Below are 14,487 nucleotides of genomic sequence, written 5' to 3' on the forward strand. Positions count from 1 at the left end.
GTGTCTGACCTGGCAGGGCGAAGGCTCGGCACAGCAGCTGTTGTACGATGACTTTCACTGCGATATAATAATTCCAGAGGACGGGGAGCAGAGAGCTCAGGAGACACATGGCGGCCATGTCATAGGAGGGAGGACGGCGATGGCGGGAACTCCCACATATAGCCGGCCGGCCGCCCTGTCCTGACTATTGCGATGGATTCTCCTTTATTTCCTCACAGATGGTGGTTAGCTGTGCTGTGTCAGTGCGCTTATTCCCTCCATAGTGAGGGGGGAGTCACAAATCTCATTTCTTCTATAATAGGGGGTCATTCACATTAGAGATTAGGAGAATGATGAAACTTTGCTATGCTTTTACCTCCCCCTCAACTGCTACCAACACTCCTCGCTTTACGCCCCTTTCATTAATGGGCGATTAGGACTAGGGATCGACCGATTATCGGCAAAGCCGATATATCGAGGGCCGATATGCACTTTCCCCGATATATCGGAATCGGCCCCGGAGGTTGCTCATATTTTTCGGGAAAGTGCTTGTACTGGAGTGACGCCTGCAGCTAGAGGCATCACCCCAGTACCGGCGTCCATAGCCGACGGTCGGCTGTCTTTAATGACAACCGATGTGGCTGAGAAGTCGCTCGACTGTCAGTACAAGAAGGGGGGGGGGACACCGCCACCTTCCGCGGCTCACCCGGGTCTCCCGTCTAACCGGGAGACCCGGGCAACCAACCTGCATGGCCGCCGAAGACCCAATCAAAGCCACATTTGGCTCTGATCGGGTCTCCATGAAAAAACCTGGACGTGATGTCATGACATCACTTCCGAGTACTGGCGCAAGTTTTTAAAAAATGACAGCATTCAAAACAGCAAAACTTGGAGTTTTGAATGCTTTTAATTGCAGAGGAGGGGTTTGGGGTCTTAGACCCCCAGATCCCTCCAAAAGAGTACCTGTCAATTAAAAAAAAATATGTATATTTTTTTAATATTAATGTACGAAAATATCGGCCGATACTGATACGCAATGACCAAAATATCGGTATCGGCAATTTAAAAAGATATTAGTCGACCACTAATTAGGACGTGTTTGGTAGCCACTTATCCTGAATGGCACCTCAAGCATGGTGTGATTTTTGCTGAGCAAGGATTGAGGCATAATGCATGTGTAAAATCATGTCTGCTTTGGGAACAAAATTTGGTCCTTGAGATTCTTTGCTGTGACAAAGCATTTAGGACAGCCCATTCAAACAAACCGCCTGCTCTATGCATGGCGCGAAATTGCGCAATCACAAGCAGGATTATGAGTTTTTACTTTGCGAAGCATGAATGAGGCCCATAAGTGTGCACAGCCTATTGCATTAGGATGTTCACCTCAAAGACATACAGTTGTGCTCATAAGTTTACATACCCTGGCAGAATTTATGATTTCTTGGCCATTTTTCCAAGAATATGAATGATAAAACTTTTCTTTCACGCATAGTGTTTGGCTGAAGCCATTTATTATCAATCAACAGTGTTTACTCTTTTTCAATCCTAATGACAACAGAAACTACCCAAATTACCCTGATCAAAAGTTTACATACCCTGGTGATTTTGGCCTGGTAACATGCACACAAGTTGACACAAAGGTGTTTGAATGGCTATTAAAGGTAACCATCCTCACCTGTGATCTGTTTGCTTGTAATTCGTGTGTGTATAAAAGGTCAGTGAGTTTCTGAACTCCTGAAAGACCCTTGCATCTTACATCCAGTGCGGCACTGATGTTTCTGGATTCTGAGTCATGGGGAAAGTAAAAGAATTGTCAAAGGATCTGCAGGAAAAGGTAGTTGAACTGTATAAAACAGGAAAGGGATATAAAAAGATATCCAAGGAATGGAGGATGCCAATCGGCAGTGTTCAAACTCTAATCAAGAAGTGGAAAATGAGGGGTTCTGTTGAAACCAAACCATGGTAAGGTAGACCAACTAAAATTTCAGCCACAACTGACAGGAAAATTGTTCGGGATGCAAAAAAAAAAACCACAAATAACTTCAGGTGAATTACAGGACTCTCTGAAAACATGTGGTGTGGCTAGTTCAAGATGCATACTGAGGCACTTGAAGAAAAATGGACTGTATGGCCGAGTTGCCAGAAGGAAGCCATTACTACGCAATATGCCACAAAGTATCCCACTTACAATACGCCAAACAGCGCAGAGACAAGCCTCAAACCTTCTGGCACAAAGTCATTTGGAGTGATGAGACCACAATTGAGCTCCTTGGCAACAACCATAAACGCTACATTTGGAGAGGAGTCAACAAGGCCTATGATGAATAGAGATGTCCCGAACTATTCGCCGGCGAACAGTTCCCAGTGAACATCGCTTGTTTGCCTCGGCGGGCGAACATATGCGATGTTCGGACCGCCCCCTATACATCATCATTGAGCAAACTTTGACACTGTACCTCACAGTCAGCAGACACATTCCAGCCAATCATCATACCCTCCCTCCCAGACCCTCCCACATCCTATAAAAAAGCAAGGACAGCATCCATTTTAGATTCATTCTGAAGCTGCAGAGTTAGTTAGAACAGGGAGAGTGCTGCTGCTGACCTAATAGGGAAATCATTAGCTAGGTCAGTGTTCTGTGTCCACTCCTGCTGTAAGCACAGCATCCTGACTGCACCCCAAAAAGCCCTTTTTAGGGCTGGTATATCAGTCTGCTTTTATTTATTTTTTTCTATATATACAGACTGTACTGTGTGCACACCACTCATATCGGGTGGCACAGTACCTTGCAGATAAAAAAGTCATTTAATTTTTACCCTTTAATATAATTGCAGTTGCCTGCCAGTGTGTGTCAGGCCCACTGACTGAACTGTGCCCACTGCCAGTGCCCACCACTCATATAGGGTGGCACAGCACCTTGCAGATAAAAAAATAATTTCATTTTTTTCTCTGTAATATAATTGCAGTTGCCTGCCAGTGAGTGTCAGGCCCACAGACCGTACTGTGCCCGCCACTCATATAGGGTGGCACAGCACCTTGCAAATAAAAAATTAATTACATTTTTTCTCTGAAATATAATTGCAGTTGCTTGCCTGTGAGTGTCAGGCCCACAGACTGTACTGTGCCCACTGCAAATGGACTGTTTGCGGTGCGTTAAACGGGGAGTTTCGTCTGTCAGAGTTTTGTCTGTCACTGTGAAGCGAGCGTAACCCTTACACTACCTGATCAATACAACATCATACCTGAACGTATTCACACACTGGATGTTTTAAAGCACGTTATTCCAAACAATTTAGGAATGTTAGGTGATTTATGCCCTTTATGGATTAAAACCCGACTCTGTGTCAACTACGTAATTTTCCATGGGACTTTTGCCATGGATCCCCCTCTGGCATGCCACAGTCCAGGTGTTAGTCCCCTTGAAACAACTTTTCCATCACTATTGTGGCCAGAAAGAGTCCCTGTGTGTTTTAAAATTTGCCTGCCTATTGAAGTCTATGGCGGTTCGCCCGTTCGCGAACATTTGCGGAAGTTCGCGAACATAAAATTTAATGTTCGCGACATCTCTAATGATGAATGGTACACCATTCCTACTGTGAAACACGGAGGTTGATCACTGATGTTTTGGGGATGTGTGAGCTACAAAGGCACAGAAAATTTGGTCATAATTGATGGCAAGATGAATGCAGTATGTTATCAAAAAATAACAAATTACCGTGTTTGGGGGGCCCATACCCCTGACTGTTGTATACAACCAATTTATAGAAAAGATGGGGCTTTACGGGCCAATGGGAGGAGGAAGATCATATATAATACAGATTTGTCTAAAATAAAACTTTATTGTACATATTAAAATTGGTACAATATATAGGAATGGTTACCCATATCTAACATATAAAAACAAACAATAGAATTGCAATGTAGAAATACTTCCCAAAAGGGAGTGCCGATAACTTAATATCAGGAGAGGATGTTAAGATCTCAGATGGAGCACAGTCTAAGGGTCCCCAGCAAGCCGACGCGTTTCACACAAGGCTTCCTCAGGGCCAGAGAGACCAGGTCAGACCGATATTTCCGATGCGACTCAAATCATGGCAGGCAAAGCAGATAGAAATGGGGTGAAACAGCCAAATTGCCCAGGACCAGTGATGACGTACTACTTAGTATATGACCAGAATGGCGACAATAATTCTGTGGGTTTCAGTAGGGAGACATGTATATATACACATATTCACATCCATATTAGGACTCCCTCTATCTTGAAAGATACAGGCCTGAATGGCTACTTTATGTATTCTAGTGGCAGCATATGGTCAAAATTCATGGGGACATCTTAATGGAGTGGGTGTATCAATATATCCTGAGTCCTATATATATAGCTGGAGATTACAGCTGCAGCTAGTTTAGCCAAAATATGAGGCAGGTAGTACTTTCAATATGTTACAGCTGGTTAGCTAGTATCGGTAGCCAACCCATAGAGACGCCTGGCAGAAGCAAGCCTGCAGCATGTCCAGAATCCAAGTGCCTGCCGCAGGCAGGATACCCCGAAGGCTTTCTTCTGCCAGGCGTCTCTATTGATTGGCTACCAATACTAGCTAACCAGCTGTAACATATTGAAAATACTACCTTCCTCATGTTTTGGCTAAACTAGCTGCAGCTGTAATCTCCAGCTATATATATATATATATATATAGAGAGAGGACTCAGGATATTTTGATACACCCACTCCATTAACATGTCCCCATGTATTTTGACCATATGCTGCCACTACAATATATAAAGTAGCAATTCAGGCCTGTATCTTTCAAGATAGATGGAGTCCTAATATGGATGTGAATATCTGTATATATACATGTCTCCCTATTGAAACCCACAGAATTATTGTCGCCATTCTGGTCATATACTAAGTAGTACATCATCACTGGTCCTGGGCAATTTGGCTGTTTCACCCCATTTTTATCTGCTTTGTCTGCCATGATTTGAGTCGTATCGGAAATATCGGTCTGACCTAGTCTCTCTGGCCATGAGGAAGCCTTGTGCGAAACACGTAGGCTTGCTGGGGATCCTTAGGCCGTGCTCTATCTGAGACCTTAACATCATCTCCTGATATTAAGTTATCGGCACTCCCTTTTGGAAGTATTTCTACATTGCGATTCTATTATGTTTGTTTGATTTTAGCTATGGGTAACCATTCCTATATATTGTACCAATTTTAATATGTACAATAAAGTTTTATTTTAGACAAATCTGTGTTATATATGATCTTCCTTCTCCCATTGGCCCGTAAAGCCCCATCATTTCTATAAATTGGTTGTTATCAAAAAATACTGGAGGAAAATTTGCATTCATCAGCCAGGACCTGCGCATAGAACTTACTTGGACATTCCAACATGACAATGATTCTAAATGCAAGGCCAAGTCGACCTGTCATTGGCTACAACCGAATAAAGTGAAGGTTCTGGAGTGGCCATCTCAGTCTCCTGACCTCAATATCATTGAGCCACTTTGGGGAGATCTCAAACGTGCAGTTCATGCAAGACAGCCCAAGAATTTACAGCAACTGGAGGCTTTTTGCCAGGAAGAATGGGCAGCTTTACCATCTGAGAACATAAAGAGCCTCATCCACAAATACCACAAAACACTTCAAGCTGTCATTGATATTAAAGGGGGCAATACACGGTATTAGGAACTGGGGTATGTAAACTTTTGATCAGGGTCATTTGGGTAGTTTCAGTTGTCATTATGATTTAAAAAATGGTAAATACAGTTGATTGATAATAAATGGCTTCAGCCAAACACTAACCATCAGTGAAAGAAAAGATTTTGTTTTCTCATTCATATACTCTGAAAAATGGCCAAGAAATCGTAAATTCTGCCAGGGTATATAAACCTATGAGCACAACTGTATGTGTGTTTGGATGTGTATTTATACTGACAATGTCAGTAGAGAAGTAGATGTTGTCAGTAGTTTTTATTTTTTAAATGGTATTTTTATTAGCTTTTTACAATTTTTTTTTAGGAACCCCAGTTAGGGGGCTTTGGTGATATATCAGGAGTTTAAAAGGGGAATCTGAGCCACACAGGGTGATTAGGGTGTGCCCAGGCCTATGATGAGGTTTTTAGGCCCCTTACACACATGCGGACTGTTCATTTCATCAGTCCAGTCCTGTCGAAATCAATGAAGTATTCATCAGTTTTTCCATCTGTCTTTCATCAGTGCTCATCAAATATTTTTTTTATCAGTTTTTCATCATTTCTTTTTTTTTTTAAATCCACTACCAATGCAAAAATGGATGAAAAACTGACCATTTGCCAGTTTACATCTGTTTTTCGTCGGATCCATTTTTTGAATGTAAGAAAACTAGAGCTTTGATCAGTTAAAAAAAAAACGGATGATCATCCATTTTAACCCATTTTTTCCATAGAGATGCATTGATGTCCGTTTTTCATCTGTCAAAAGATGTATTAAAAATGGACGGCATGTGTGAAATGGGCCTAAGGTGCAGCGGCTAGCGGTGTACATACACATGCCGTGGCTGCAATGCTTTCCTTAGCACCCGCTGCTGTCCCAGCCAATGAGGAGCGAGAGTCCCAGACAGCCAAGACTCTCGTGCAACATTGCTGGATGCGAGATGGGGCTCAGGTAAGTATTGGGGGGGGCTGCTGCTGCACACTGAAGGTATTAACTTAATGCATTAACCACTTCAGGAAGGTTTTACCCCCTTAATGACCAGGCCATTTTTTGCGATACGGCACTGCGTTGTTCTAACTGACAATTGCGTGGCCATGCAATGCTGTACCCAAAAAAACTTGATGTCCTTTTTTTTCCCCACAAATTGAGCTTTCTTTTGGTGGTATTTGATCACTTCTGCAGTTTTTATTTTTTGTGCAATAAATACAAAAAGAATGACCATTTTGAAAAAAAAATATTTTTTACTTTCTGCTTTAAAACCTAATCCACAAAAAAAAAAAATGTAAAAATTAAATTTCTTTATCAGTTTAGGCCAATACGTATTCTGCTTTATATGTTTGGTAAAAAGAAATCCTAAAAAGTGTATATTGATTGGTTTGCGCAAAAGTTATAGCATCTAAAAACTACGGGATAGATTTATGGATTTTTATTAGTAATGGCCGCGAACAACAATTTTTAAAAAGACGGCAACATTGTGGTGGAACAATCTGACACCAAGTGACACTTTTTGGAGACCAGTGACATCATTATAGTGATCAGTGTCAAAAATATGCACTGTTACAGTATAATTGACACTGGCAGGGAAGGGGTTAACACCAGGGGTGATCAAAGGGATAAGTGTGCTCTTAGAGAGTGCTTACTAACTGTGTGGGGGATGGACTGACTGCAGGAAGAAAGAGATCTGTGTTCCTTATTAGAAGGAACACAAGATCTCTCTTCCTGTCTCACAGAACAGTGGTCTGCCTTGTTTACGTAGGCAGATCACTTTTTTCTCATTCTTCTGAATGATCCCGGGTGGCCGGCAGGCCACCGGACCCGCTGGTTGGCTCCCACTGTGTCCAATCACAGCGGGAGCATGACTCCGACGGCAAGTGCGCCCCCTAGAGCCTTTCTAAAGAATCGTAAAGGTACATGATTCTGTTTTTAAGGGCTGTCCTGTCACACTAAATGTACGCAAGGCGGTTCTTGGGTGGTTAAGACCTTTGGAAAAGCTCAGGGACTTTTTTCCTCGCAGCAGATTGTGTTTTGCGTCTTCAAAGGACCTGCACCAAATACGCAAGTGCGGCCCACACAAAATGCGAGAGTGTGAACCTAGGGTAAGTGGAAGTGATTGGGAGGTGGTAAGAACATGGCTCAACCCCGTTTTTTTTTTACTACCACAACTACAAGTGTAAACGAGGCTTTAAAGCTGAGTTCCACCCAAAAGTGGAACTTCCGCTTATCTGTCTCCTCCCCCCCCCTTCTGGTGCCACATTTGGCACCTTTCGGGGAGGTAATCGGGTACCTGTTTTTGACAGGTACCCTGTGTCCACTTCTGTCTGACCTTGCTGTAGCGAGGTAAATCAGAAGTTCGGCCCCTCCTCCTTCCCCTGCTGCCCACCCAGTAGGAGAGTGCAGAGCGCTTCACCCATGCGCAAAAGGGACCTGGCCGTGAAGCCACAAGGCTTTACTGCCGGGTTCCCTTAGCGGCGGTGGCGGCAGCACCCGACAGCCAATGGAAACATCGGCTGCGGTGCTGACATCGCTAGATTCCAGGACAGGTAAGTGTCCTAATATAAAAACTCAGCAGCTACAGTATGTGTAGCTGCTGATTTTTAACTTTTGGAGAGGGAGGCCGGAACACCGCTTTAAATAGGAACTAAAGGCAAAACTTTTTCCAATTTGAATTTTAAAGTAAGGGAGGATTATAATTTTTTTTTTTTGCTATTTGTGTCCTTTTTGGAAAAAAGGTTTCCCTTCCTGTCCAAAAGCCAAAACAGGAAGTCAGAAACACCTCTAAAGGGAGGGAATCCATTGTCACTGTAAATAGGAACACTAGTTCTGATGACAATCGGGGATTTCCTCTCACTTTCTGTTTTGGCTGTGGAACAGAAAAAAAAAAGGGAGCTGTCCTCAATGGGACACGGCAAAAAAAAACCCTACCTTATTTATAATGAACACCGTTTTACCTTTTAGTTCTACTTTAGTGCATTTTGGGAAAATTAGAGGAGGGTTATGACCCCTGTTTTTTGCCATCTGTGTCCCTATAGGGACATTTCCCTTCACTTCCTGTCCCATAGCCAAAAGAGGAAGTGAGAGGAAATCCCTCCAAAGTGAGCGAATCACTGGATTTCACCAGGGTTACCAATACTTTGGACGATCTCTTCTCTGTTTCTGTTTTGGGCAATACCCAATTGCTTCTTTTTTTTGTTTCAGTGTCGTTGATAATGGTAAACAGGACTAATAGAGGGTGAATCTCCACAGCGGAGGCACAGACAGCAATAAAAGTGGCTGCACTTCCTCATATGATGCTGCTTCCTGTTTATCCCGGAAGTGATGCTGTGCCTCTGGTTTATCTGAACATGAGGCTTGGAATGTGGTTACTTCCGCATATGATGCACTTCCTGTTTACCCCGGAAGTAATGTTGCGCTCCATAGCCACATTGAAAATGATGCTTGGATCACACGCCGACTACATTTTGGGCTCGGTTTGTCTGCACAATAGGCATCCATAGCCACATTGAAAACGAGGCTTGGAGTGCAAGTCGACGCCATTTTGGGCTTGGTGTGTCTGCACAGTAGGCTTCTCTTTGGGTGACTTATTACTACTTAGATTATAAATAAGTGGCTTTTGTGGGTGTTTGGCTGGCACTATCTTTTGAAAAAAGCATTTATGCTGAAACGCGTCAAGGCCACGCTGCTGACAGCCTACCTTTGCATCTGTATACGCTCTTTACCACGAGATGTTTGTAAGTGCAATTTGGTGTATTTTTATTTAATTAAAATTTTAGCAGTGTTACACTATTTTGTGCTGCCTTATTTTTTGGTTCCTTTCTGGCCATCTGACGGAGTGAGAGCCTCTCTGGTGTGACGGTTCATATCTGCTATTACCTCTTCACCTCAACATCAGTGACCTTAGTCATCCCTTTGGATTATCCATCCATTGTACAACAAGCTGATTTGACTCATATGCTATATGGCATTTTGAGTCCTATCGTTCTCGTGAGCACATTATATCTCTATATCTTGGTGTTGGGATCCAGTGAGCACTTCATTTATCACCGTTGTGGAATGTTTTTTTCACTTCACATATGGGACTGTTGATTTGATGTTCACTTTTATTCATTTTGCAATTTATTTGTATTTACCTTTCTTGGTTTATATATATACATGTTTATATTGCTAGTATTTATTAGCGCTGCACTTTTTTCCACATTTTGCTATTCACAATTTTCTTGTCAGTTGTTTGGTGTAGCAGCTTTTTTATAGTTAGCGCAATATTTTTGCTTTTCACTTTTTAGCAATAAAAACTGACAGGTGTTCTAATCCCTCTCCACTCTGTGCATAACTAAAGTCTACAATTTCTTTTTAGTTACCATTAAAAGGAGAAGTCTCATTTGCTGTTTTATTACAGTGTTCTGTCCCCCAGGAACAATGTATTTGTAATGCATGGTCCCATCTTCCTACATGTTGTGGAAGGTTAGACCAGCGTTTCTCAACCTTTCTCAACCTTTTTTCGGTCAAGGTTCCCTTTAAAATTATGCACACTCTCAAGACACCTTATTCCAAAATGTAGAAAAGTAAACTAATAGTTTTACATAACGCAGCAACATCCACACATGTAGTACACCCAACATTAGATTGAAATTATTCTTCCAAAGCAAACACACCTTTGCATTCTTGTTCTGATTATTATTCCAATGTTTCTCTTTTCTCTCAGTCTCTCCCCCTCACTCAGTTAATATGACCCCAGTGCTGATGGGTAAGGGCAAACAAGGATGCTGTGCAGACACCCAACATCCTCTTTATCAACCATTTATGTCATTGGATGTTAGGACACCGGCAGCTAGAAGGTTGTGATGGTGAAAAAAAGGCTGTAATTAAAAGGCAGGCTTCATCCACCCGCTGGCTTATATAAAATTTAGGCCCCTTTCACACAGGAGGACCATTCAAATCCGCCTGTCCCTTTTTCAGGGGAATCTGAACGGATGCCCCATGCATCTCTATGGGTCATCAGATGTCAGCGGAGACATGTCCGCTGACATCCGATCCCATCCGTCAAATCCGGATGGATGGAAACCCTATTTTCCATCCGTTGATGGGATCGGATGAGAACGGACAGACGGTCCATTCCCATCCGATTCCCCCATAAAGAACAGCGGGGACCTGACAGCTGTGTCTCCACACACAGCGCAGTGACAGAGCTGCCATCCGCCTGCTCAGCGAAAGATCGGCGGATCGATTCCTCGCTGAGAAAAACGGAGTCCGCGGGCGGACTCCTATGCGTGAAAGGGGCCTAAGGGGCAGTTTTTCAGCATTTTGCCAAGGTTCTCCTTAAGAAATCTGAAAGCACTCTGGTTAAAAAAGTCTGGGTTAGATATATGGTTGTACAAGGTGCCCCTTCCTTTCATTTTCATTCCTCCTTCTAGCGCTGGTCTCAGAAAAGGGCTTGGAGCCAGAAATAAGCAGCGGCTTTAAATGCAGCCATCCCCTTGCTAACTGCATTGCTGGACAGCCAAGGGTGGGATGGGAGCCCTTGTCTGACCATGTATCTAACCTGTTACAGCATTTTGTCGCCTGGTGGACAGAACACTGTAATAAAAAAAATAAATGTGACTTCTTTAAAGTGACCATTTAAAAACAAAAATTCTATTTAAGTATGTATTCCTACTAAGTTAGCAAAAGAAAAAAAATAGAAAAATTACAATTTAGGGACAGTGTCCTCTTGTCTTAATTATTAACACTTGTCTCACTATTTTATTAAATATATTTTTTTATGTATTAAAGCTCTGCAGGCAACTTCAATTTAGCAGGGCCATGCCTGAGTCTTAGAAGTAGCTTAGCTCCATGAAGTTTTAGCATTCTTTCAGCTACTCTGTTTGGACTCTGGTATCTATACTCAAGGTCATTTTAAACTGGTGTAGTTTAACCACTTAAGGACTGGAAGGTTTTACCCCCTTCCAGACCAGGCCAGGCCATTTTTTGCGATACGGCACTGCGTTGCTTTAACTGACAATTGCCCGGTCATGCGACGCTGTATCCAAAGAACATCGTTGACTTTTTCCCACAGATAGAGACCTTTTTTTTTTTTTGGTGGTATTTGATCACCTCTGTGGTTTTTGTTTTTTGCGCTATAAACAAAAAAAGAACCACCTCTTCGAAAAAAAAATATTTTTTTACTTTTTGCTATAAAATATTCCCAATAAAAAAATCGAATTTCTTCATCAATTTAGTCCAATATGTATTCTGCTACATATTTTTGGTAAAAAAAAAAAAATCTTAATAAGTGTATATTGATTGGTTGGTGCAAAAGTTATATTGACTTTTTTTGATTTTACTAGTAATAGCAGCGATCAGCAATTTATAGCAGGATTGCGGCAGTCAAATCTAACACTAAGAGTCATACAGTGATCCGTGCTGAAAAAAAGGCACTGTTACTGTATAAATGACAATGACAGGGAAGGGGTTAACTCTAGGGGTGATCAAGGGGTTAAGTGTGGTCCTAGGGAGTGCTTTCTAACTGTGGGGGGAGTGGATGCACTGGACGAAGAGAGGGATCTGTGTTTCAGCTTAGCTGAAACACAGGATCTCTTTTACTCCCTGACAGAACAGCGGTTTGCCTTGTTTACATAGGCAGACCGCCATTCTGCCTTTCCCCTGAATGATTGGTGGGTCCCAGCTGATTGGCTCACAGCGGGAGCGGCGCACGCACGGCCCCTAGATTGTGTACACAAAATCACGTACATGTAGCCGGTATATATACAGTTGTGTTCAAAATTATTCAACCCCCAATGCTGTAAAGGGTTTTAGGGAATTTAGTGTACATTTGTAATTGTATTCAGAATGAAATCCTACAAGGACTTCTTAAAGAACCATATGCAACTAAAATGACATCAATTGGTTTTGTAATACAGTAGTAAATGTTTCTTTTGTGAATTCTTCATTGACACAATTATTCAACCCCTTAAAGACTACCACTCTGAAGAACAGAGGTTCATTGAAGTGTTTTTAATCAGGTATTGAAAACACCTGTGGATGTCAGGGAGCAGCAATAAAGCCTAATAAGCACCAATTAGGCAGCTTTAAAATGACTGTGATACTCAGCTCCTTCTAGACATTTACTGGTGTGGTTACAAACATGGTGAAGTCAAGAGAATGGTCCAGGAAGACAAGAGAAGAGGTGATTACTCTTCACAGGAAGGGCAATGGCTATAAGAAGATTGCAAAGATGTTAAACATACCAAGAGACACCATAGGAAGCATCATTCGCAAATTCAAGGCAAAGGGCACTGTTGAAACGCTACCTGGTCGTGGCAGAAAGAAGATGCTGACTTCGACTGCTGTGTGCTACCTGAAGCGTAGAGTGGAGAAAAGTCCCTGTGTGACTGCTGAGGAACTGAGAAAAGATTTGTCAGATGTGGGTACTGAAGTTTCTGCTCAGACAATACGGCGCACACTGCGTAATGAAGGCCTCCATGCCAGAACTCCCCGGCGCACCCCCTTGCTGTCTCCAAAGAATAAGAAGAGTCGACTGCAGTATGCCAAAAGTGCCACAAACCACAGAGGTTTTGGGATAGTGTTCTGTGGACTGATGAAACAAAATTAGAACTGTTTGGGCCCATGGATCAACACTATGTTTGGAGGAGGAAGAACAAGGCATATGAAGAAAAGAACACCTTGCCTACTGTGAAGCATGGCGGGGGGTCAATCATGCTTTGGGGCTGTTTTGCTTCTGCAGGTACAGGGAAGCTTCAGCGTGTGCAAGGTACCATGAATTCTCTTCAGTACCAGGAGATATTGGATGACAATGTGATGCAGTCCGTCACAAACCTGAGGCTTGGGAGACGTTGGACCTTTCAACAGGACAATGATCCCAAGCATACCTCCAAGTCCACCTGAGCATGGTTGCAGATTAAAGGTTGGAACATTTTGGAGTGGCCATCACAGTCATCAGACTTAAATCCGATTGAGAACCTCTGGTGGGACTTACAGAAAGCAGTTGCAGTGCACAAGCCTAAGAATGTGACTGAACTGGAGGCTTTTGCCCATGACGAATGGGCGAAGATACCCGTAGATCGCTGCAAGACACTTGTGTCAAGCTATGCTTCACGTTTAAAAGCTGTTATAACTGTAAAAGGATGTTGTACTAAGTACTAAGATTGAATGTCACTTGGGGGTTGAATAAAACTGATAATGATGTGAGCACAGAAAAGACATTTGTGGTTATTTCATTATAAATGTTATGTTATATTTGTCTGACCTACACGTGCCTCTTTGATTTAATTGTAAGTAGGATGACTGAATGATCAAAATCAATGTCAAACTGGCCAAAACATTCAATTTCAGTGGGGGTTGAATAATTTTGAACACAACTGTATGTGGTGGGCGGTCCGGAAATGGTTAAGGGACTATTCCCACAGGTACTATTCCTAAATGTTGTGTCCCACATTTGAAGAGCCCTTTGTTTACTTTTCTCTTCTAATGCGCATATACAGCAGGGGAGCTCGACTCTGTGTCTTCTCACCTGGTGACAGGGTCCTGGTGTTAGTTCCCACTGTTGAGAGCAAGTTCCTGGCTAAGTGGCAGGGTTCCTTTGAAGTATTAGAAAGAGTTGGGGAGGTCAATTATAAAGTGCATCAACCAGATAAACGGAAGCCAGAGCAGATTTACCATACAAATCTGTGAAAGCCCTGGAAGGATAGGCTGGCCTTGACTGCGAGGTCCGTCCCTGTAACATCTAGGGGTACTGAGTCCCCTCTGGTCCCTAAGGTCACAATTCCAGACACCCTGTCTTATTCCCAAAAACAAGAAGCTAGAGAGTCCCTGATAAGGAATAG

General features: G+C 42.6%; 1 protein-coding gene across 2 annotated transcripts in view; it reads right to left on the reverse strand.

Moving 5' to 3' along the window:
• The window catches only part of DHRSX (dehydrogenase/reductase X-linked), a 766,480-nt gene that overhangs the window by 533,891 nt on the left and 218,102 nt on the right, over positions 1–14,487 (reverse strand). Inside the window, exon 1 of one of the 2 annotated variants that reach the window (XM_082244854.1) lies at positions 10–231. The exons of the other annotated variant lie outside the window; for it this stretch is intronic. Coding sequence (XP_082100980.1) covers positions 10–118 — 109 coding nt within the window. The 5' untranslated portion in view covers positions 119–231. Of the gene's footprint in view, positions 1–9; positions 232–14,487 lie in introns of those variants that run through there. 2 annotated transcript variants of the gene reach the window in all.

This window comes from Pelophylax lessonae, assembly GCF_965119305.1.
Source record: "Pelophylax lessonae genome assembly, chromosome: 2".
NCBI lineage: Eukaryota > Metazoa > Chordata > Amphibia > Anura > Ranidae > Pelophylax > Pelophylax lessonae.